Source organism: Monopterus albus, unplaced genomic scaffold, assembly GCF_001952655.1.
Source record: "Monopterus albus unplaced genomic scaffold, M_albus_1.0 scaffold334.1, whole genome shotgun sequence".
Lineage (NCBI taxonomy): Eukaryota > Metazoa > Chordata > Actinopteri > Synbranchiformes > Synbranchidae > Monopterus > Monopterus albus.
In genome coordinates, this window is record NW_018128214.1 from 170,996 (window position 1) to 179,617 (window position 8,622).

An 8,622-nucleotide genomic window follows, 5' to 3' on the forward strand; every position below is an offset into this window, starting at 1 on the left:
TCTACTGTAGAAATCTCTGCAGGTTTCATCTTGTCTTCATTCCACAGACACTCAACATGAACCCAGCGGCAGCATGGATTAATAAACAACCACAGACTGAACCACAGCCTAGGTCCTGCTGGGTCCCCTCAGTTCTGAGGAACCCAGACCCAACCAGGTACCAGAACTGGGGTTGGTCCTAATTCTACTTGGTGTAGTTGGTTTGGGTTTGGTCTGGGGCTTATTGCTGCATGTCTCAGGTTTGTGTTTCAGAAGGTCCACTACCTGAGTGGATCCAAATAGAAAGGAGACAGACATCTGGTATCAGGTGTGTTTGAGGTGACACAGACAAATGATCTTCAGACCTCAACTCAGTTTCATTCTGACTCGAGATTACTTTAAGAAAATCAATCATCTACAGGATTTCTGCTGTGAAATAAAAACTTTGATCCACAGACAGGAGGTGGAACTAAAACCAAAATAGGTCTAGAGGACTAATGTAGCCTCCTGTTCCAGACTGCAGAGGAGCAGCCCCTCCCTCCTCTACACAGAGACCGACAGAGAAAATACAGTGGAGAAACAAAACAGGACGGTCAGCATCAACCCCAGAGACTAGAGCTGTAATTCTTAGCCCGAACCCGACCTGACCGTCGTGCACCCGACGGGTTGGGCTTAATTTCTATCATTTTTACTCAGGCCGGGCTCGGGCTCGCGCGTTAAATGAGTGGTCACGTGATGCGTTTCAATTAGCGTGAGAAAGATGCATTGCGAAGAACGAAGATGGATGAGGTGAAACAAAGGCTTGCCTCTGGCGTATATTTTTTGGTTACACCAGCAGCAGCTAAGTCTGAGGTGTGGCAACATTTTGAACATGTGCATAATGAGAACAATGACCCAGTGGGTTATGTAATTGATTATGTGAAACAAAGTCTTGCCTTTGGTGTATATTTTTTGGTTACACCAGCAGCAGCTAAGTCTGAGGCGTGGCAACATTTTGAACATGTGCATAATGAGAACAATGACCCAGTGGGTTATGTAAAATGCAAGAAATGTAACGTTCTCTTAAAATACGACAGCAAAACGACAGGGAATTCCTCGCTGATAAGTCATGTTGAGCGATGTTGTGTGCGTGTGCCGTGCGCACATTTGAATAATGTCGGGCTGTAAACGGGTTCGGGCTGTCAATCAAAAATGTACTTGTCGGGCTCGGGCCGGGCTCGGGCCGAATTCTGTGGCGCTTGGGCCCCGTCAGGCCTAACTTTTCAGGCCCAATTACAGCAATACCGGAGACTACGCTTGGTGATGGTAAAGGGAAGCATGGGGTGTACCGCTTGTTAGGCTCCCATAGTGAAAACACAGCAGAAAGTTAGCTACTGGGATAACAACTGTGTGACAAAGGCTGTAATAATGGCTGGCTCATTGTATTACCCCAATAGCAATAGCCTTAGAGGGCTGAAGTTGGTTCAGTGCAATTGCATGAGCACAAAGACAACATAACATGACACAGACAAGATATCACATTTTGTGGGCAGAAATCAACTAAAATGAGGGCATAATATATAGCATATGCACAAAGCTAATCAAGCTTTGGCAGTGCTGCACTGTACAATATATCAACAGAATGGCGCCATGACCAGCAGCAACAGGAGAAAAAGCCTAGCTAGAGACAGCAGATTACTACTGTTCATCAGTGGTACAAAGTAAAACGGCTAAAAATAAGAGTTTCTGATTGAGCTCAACTTTACCGGTCTAACAAAAAGCACTTAAGCCTTTTAAAAACCTGGGAAAACCCTGAATGATTTTGCGTTTGCTTTAGCAGAGAGATAAGCATAAGAATAAACTTTATTGTAAAGTATTATCAAAAATACAAGGAATTTGACTCCCTTGTATCAAACCAAGCGCTCCCTTTCCTCACTAAATTTCTGCCTTTCTACCACAACTGCTATTCAGCAATGGGTGTATATGGAAGATAGAGAAGTATATTCACCAAAGAAAAAAAATGAGGATCTTATCTCATCTCATAATTATGAGATCAGGACCTTTTAATTATGAGTTAATGCAGGGGTTAGAAAGCTGCAGAACTTGCCTGAAAATCACGTCTTAACGAATTCTTTAGAGTACATCCAATAGAGCATGGCAAGAGTGAACTATTAATAGCAATTTTGGTATAATTAGTGCTCCAAAACAAACAAATGTAGACTATAAACAGGCCTCAAAGTTGCTGCCTACAGTCTAACTCACTACATGTACTGAGCAGAAGTTGGAGAGTTTAAGAACCTGCTTGAGAGATTTTTAAGATTTCTTCAGTATTAACCTAATTCACTCAGTACAAACAATAGCACATGGCAGACATGAACTGATAACAGTTAAACTGGCATACGTCGTGTTCCAAAATGTAAACACATATAGGTTAAAAATGCTGCCCAAGCTGCAGCCCACAGTAACTCACATCTATGACAACATTGTACTTGCTGCTTTCACCACTACACCTGCCAGATTTAGACTGCACGTGTGGGCGTCTGTCAATCGGAGAGGGTTGCATAGGTGTTGCATGAACGTTAAAGTTGTAACTAGGGGGTGCTCAAGCAGCAAAGTACAGAAAAGAAGTAGTCAGGAAACAGAGATGTAGTGATTTGGACCCAGGCTTGAAGCTGTTACAATTTTCATCCTAGGACTGGTATTATGCCTCCTTATCGGGTGTTGGCATTTTTTCAAAGAGAGTAACTACTTAGATTAAGAAGAGGTGGTCAGTCTAGCCAAGTGATACCAGTTTGCCCAGACATTTCCAGAGATGCAAGCACCCACTAGCTGACCAATAGCAGGCAGCTACGTCTTGGTGCGAGTTGGATCAACCAATCGACGTACGGGACACCCAACTTTGCACAACACGTAGTTGAGATTTTGGTATGCGCATCCGACCAAATGCAACCATCAGCAACCTACGTTTAGCCATAATTACATAACAATTTTCTCACGTTTCCTCTGTGTGATTCACTCGACCGCTCCTTGCCCCGCTCTCTCTCTCTCTCTCACACACACACACACACACACACACACACACACACACAGCCAACTGAACATGTGTGAGCAGCTCCTCCTCTCCGTGTCTGTCTTTAACACAGCACACACAGATCCAACTCTCCTAGTAAGTTATTAGCAGGCCAGTAAGGCTAGCTAAGCTCAGTCCGTGGAGCCAAACTCTGCAGGTTCTGGACTAAACCACAGCTGAAGACCTCCAATCAATCAAGAAGACAATCAGTCACTGATATTAATAATCAATGGCCGCAGCTCTACTCTAATCATATGTTATTGATCGTTAGATGAATTATCAGTTTCTGATTATTACTTATGCAACACTGTGAAGACAGGAAACAAGCTGATAATATCACCAATCAGATCAAGTATCAGTGATCAAGCAATCACTTCATCAGTTATTGATCCGAGTCACACTGTCAACTGCAGTAACCGGCCCAGAACAAACAGGACAGGACAAGCTGGAGTGGGTCAGTGGGTGTTGCAGCAGCCTGTGCTGCGGTCCAGAGACAGAAACATGAACATCTGTTTCCTGTCCACACGGACCCTCAGATTCACCTGTTCTCAGATCAGAGGTCACACCCACACCTAGACCATGATCAGACATAACTGGTGCCTACTGACAGGGTCCTAAGCTGGAAAACGTGAGACATCACATGTAATCCTTAAAGAGAACCCTGATCCTCTACCAAGACCCCAACAGCTGAAACAAGGACTGCGTGATAAACTGTTTTGGGAGTGCGATTTAGATCCCGTTGCGATCTCAGTGTCACGTGACAATGATTCAGCCATGTTTGCATTAGCAGGGAGATCCCACGCATTAAACTAAGCACTCCCTTTTTCTCACTATAACCTACAACAGGAATGCATTACATCACATGACAAGCTGTAGACAGGAAGAGAAGAGTGATTCAACACAAATCCAACATGTTTGACATGGTGAAAGATATTCTGTGCCATTCTGCAACTATTTTTCAAACGCTGTGCTGCCTGCCCTGTTCACCTAGTGTTGAACAGTAGTTGAGGTGGAAATAAATCACTTTGCGGTTATTAGCTGATGCAGCTTAGAGAGGAAAAGGGAGCGCTTAGTTTGATGCAAGGGATCTCACTGCTAATGCTAACACAGGAGAATCACGTCACGGGAAACTGAGATCGCACAGGGATCTAAATCACACTCACAAAACCATTTAGAAACCCCAAAGACCCCTGAACCATCCCCAAACCAGCCTGGAAAACATTCAATACAATCTGGGAAAATCAGGGGTACTTGAAAACCCCCTTGAGGGCTCCTGCATATCCTGGAAATCCCAAGCCTCCTTTATGAGCCTTTAGGGAACCTGGAATCTCCTAAACCTCCTTCATGCCTCATTCTGTGCCCTGGAAAACGCTAAATAAATTAGAAAAATATTAAAGAGAATTAAAATGATATGATGATCCTGGAAGGACTGCAGTCATCTGCAAAACCCTAAGGGGACACAAAAGCACACTCAAGGATCCTATAAACCTCCTGGATGCCTTTAAGGACCACTGCATCTCATTCAGCGATGTCTGCATATCCTGGAAACCCTGTATATTAAACTTTAAGCATGTACTTAAAACTGGGTCCTCCTGACACATTTTACGATGCCTGAACTTCTCCTTGATTCTCTCAGTGAACCCTGGAACCACATATGAAACTCTTACAATTCATTAGAGCCCCATTAAGGTTTTTCAATGGCTCCTCAACCTCCCACTGCCACAGGTCCTAAAACATCTGTCAATGAGCCTTGATATTTCCCTGGAACCCACCGGAAGCCCTCAAGTTTCATCAGAACCAAATTTCAACCCCAAACCTCAGGAGAACCCTTCTGAAACCTATTTCATGGTCTCTCACAAAATCTGAACAGGAGCCTTTCCAGGACGTTTGAAGCCCCCTTGAATCAGAATCACCTTTATTGGCCAGATGTGTTGGACACACCAGGAATTTGACTCTGGTACCGCGGCTCTCAATGTGATTGTACACGAACCTGTCAAGATTTAATAAAAACCCCTCTTTCAAGGAACAAGAACCCCTAAAAGTTCCAGGAACCTCTACAAGGTCCTTGAACCTGCCTGGATAAATCCTCTTCGACCTCCCTGTAGCCCCCTCTCTGTCCCTGGGGGAGCACCGGGTACCGGCTGAGGGGACATTCTGTAGTTTGTTTACGGATGTAAAGGATAAAACCAGGTCCAGGACCAAGTCGAGGTCTTACCCCACTCCAGGAAGTCGGTGATGTGCTTCTCCCTCTTCAGCGGAGAGCTGGAGCACTCGGTGAACAGGCAGAGCAGGAGGTCGAGCAGCGTCTCCACGCTCAGGCAGCCCTCTGCCTTCTGCTCCAGCAGCAGCTCCTCCAGCCGCTTCAGACGGGCCTGAGCCGACATCCTGAGCCGCGATAATTTCCCGCCGCTCCCGCTGAAACTCCCCGCTGCGCAGTCCGAGTGTAAGCCGCCACCGGGGCTCCGCTTCCTGCCGAGTCGTCCTGAGCTCTGCTAACCGCAGCTAGCTCGTTAGCTCCGGGAAAACATTCCCGACATTTTGAGCAGTCTGTTGTCGGTGTGTCTCCGCCGGTTACCGTCGCTGCGTCGTGTTGTGAGCCGTTCTGCCTGCAAAACCGCGTCTGTCCGTCATCCACATCGGCTTTAATCCCAGTAAATCTGGACTTTCCTCTCAGAACTCGGGATATGGGTCAGACCGTCGACTCTCAGGTTGGCCGCCGCTGCTCCATGTCCCCGGGTCGGTGTAACAGCTCCCTGGCATGTCCCGGAGCTCCGGGACCGACTCGGCTGGATCCAAAATGTCCGTCAGCACCGACAAAGAGCGCATGAGAGGATTTTTCGGTGTCTTTAGGTGGACCGCCGGTGTGGCTGGGCAGCGGGAAGCATGAGGGGTTTTTTGTGTGTTTTGAGGGGGCCCGCCGGTGTGGCTGGCCAGCGGGAATATGGCTGAATCTAGATTAGCTGCCCCAAAGCAAGGTGCAGCCTGCCAATATACTTCCTATTACACGGAGTTTCACAATAAAACACAGCACACGTTCATCCAGCTTCTCCCGAGCCACATCACAAAACTTACCTTGTTTACAACAACTGTTGAGTCATTATATTAATTCATTCATAATGAAATGAGCTATTTCAGTCTGTGTTTTGCCCAAAACATAGTCCGGAAACTGCCTTGATCAAGGTCACCAATGATCTATTAATGGCTGCTGATGCTGGTTCTCAACTATTCTTGTCCGGCTTGATCTGAGCACAGCCTTTGACATCGTCTCACATAATATTTTGCTGAACCTTTTAGTTACTATTGGTATTACTGGTATCTTTCTCACTTGGCTCACTTCATACTTCTGACCACACTCAGTTTTTTTTGACTGTATTTGTGTGAACAGTCAAGCCATTTTTAAATAAAAAATACCAAATGTCCTCTGGTTCCAGCTTTTCAATTTGTAAAATTTTCCTGTTTCCTATGAAGCCTATGTTTTATGACAGTAATAATATCTTTATGTTTTTGTACTTCAGGTGTAACAAAACAAGAAATATAAATATAAATCTATCAGTGTAAAGTAGGACATTATAACAGGATTTTTTCATGGTTTTCTGACATTTTATAGCCCAAACAATATATCAAAGACTAGTGAAAATGATCATCACATTGACTGATAGTGAAAATATTCTGAAATAAAAGTTATAATTTTGATTGTTAAATATTAACAAATATATGCAAAAACACAATAGACATGGGCTCTTTTTGAAAACATGATGTATAAACAATCTGATCTTTCTTATGTATAACAAAAAGAAAGATTAAAGAATGTTTCTTTTATATTTTTCATGTTTCTTTAAACTACAACGTGTCAGGTACAGTTCAGTTGGTGTCAAAATACCTGTCTCAGCTGTCATCTGAGCTTAAAATTCTCCTATAACAATATTTAAACATAAGACTAATAGAAGAATTAGCCTGCGAGCGGTGAAAACCTTTTAATGGCATACAACCGTGTAGAACTCTGAGAAATATCAAAATAAATCATGATGAAGACTTTAAAAGTATTTCAAATACTGAATATCTGCCGCTGTTGAAAACAGACCCTTTCCATGCTTTTATTTTGAAGTATGACATCCCGGTATAGGAAGTGAGGACCTGCTGCTCTGTGCTTACGTGACTCACCTGTCTGTCTCTCCCTGTGGAACACCGAGACCCCGCCTTCATACACCGGAAATGCTCCGAATACATGACGTCATGCTGTGATTAACAGGAGCCGGGAGAGACTGGTCGCGCCCTGGTCTGACATCACTTGTATGACATCATCACAGTACATCATGGCGTTTCTTGGTCCCAGTCACGAGTTGACAGAGTCATGAGAAAGTTCAGTGCAGCTTAAGTGTTGAACTCACTGAAGAACTTTGTGTAAAACTATCAGACATGTGTAGCCTATCACACATACTGACTGTGACATTGCATCTGTCACCGTCCATATTTAATGTAGGTTACACTCAATACTAAGCAGATAAATCCTGTTTCATTTGCCAGTCATTGTCATTAGGCAATGTTCCTAATATTCTGACCCTCTCATGTACATAGCTGGGGAAGATAAAAATATAGAGACACCTCTAAATATGATGCAGTCCAGTACAACCCCACCTTTAACTATGACCTCAGGTATAAACACATTGTAGCGCTGGAGGCAGAGAGACACTTGGTGGGATCTCCCAGAATGCTCAAGAGGGGAGCGTCTGGTGGGATCCCCCATAGTGCCCCCCTGGGTGGGCAGTATATAGTTTGGGGTTTTGGTGTGTGTGTTTAGAGTGTGCCTGTGTTCTAGTGTTGCTGTGCGGGTACCTGAGGGGAGAGACAAAAAGACAAAAAGGCAGTGTCTGTCTCAACCACCTTTGGAGGTGTATCCCATTTTGACTTTGGGACTTCTACCCTGTACTTGGCACAGATGTTTCTGTACACTATGCCAGCCACTTGTTATGACGTTCCATGTATGCCCTGCCTGCTAGCATCTTGCACCCCACTGTTATGTGCTGGATTGTCTCAGGGGCCTCTTTGCACAGCCTGCACCTGGGGTCCTGTCTGGTATGGTAGACCCCGGCCTCTATTGATCTTGTACTTAGAGCCTGTTCCTGTGCTGCCATGATTAGTGCCTCTGTGCTGTCTTTCAGTCCAGCTTTGTCCAGCCACTGGTAGGATTTTTCAGTATCAGCCACTTCTTCTATTTGACGGTGGTACATACCGTGTAGAGGCTTTTTCTTTCTTGAGGGGTTCTGCTCTTTCCTTTCTTTTTTTGGATATACATATACATATACATATACATATACATATACATATACATATACATATACATATACAGTATATAGTCATGTATCAGCTATATAGTATATCAGCCATTCTCATCTCTTCACCAACATCTTATTGCTTCTGGTCCTGGGTTGCCAGTTACTTGTTTAAATATTTCCCCCCTCACTTCAGTAACTTTCTGTCATTCAGCTATTTTTGCCCCACTTCAGGTCTCCCCTGTACCCCATTATCCTCTGACCACCCACTGCAGCTGCCCCGGCTCACTCTAAGACACTGTGCTTACTCTGACCTTTCTTCAA

The 8,622-nt window shown here is 44.5% G+C and overlaps 1 protein-coding gene across 1 annotated transcript in view; it reads right to left on the reverse strand.

Annotated features, from left to right (window-relative positions):
• cdc42bpb (CDC42 binding protein kinase beta (DMPK-like)) overlaps positions 1-5,446 on the reverse strand; it is a 39,417-nt gene extending 33,971 nt beyond the window's left edge. The window contains exon 1 of the mRNA XM_020624643.1: positions 5,244-5,446. Within this exon, the coding sequence (XP_020480299.1) occupies positions 5,244-5,412 (169 nt within the window). The 5' untranslated portion in view covers positions 5,413-5,446. The remainder of the gene's footprint in view (positions 1-5,243) is intronic.
• Between the last annotated feature and the right edge of the window lie 3,176 nt (positions 5,447-8,622).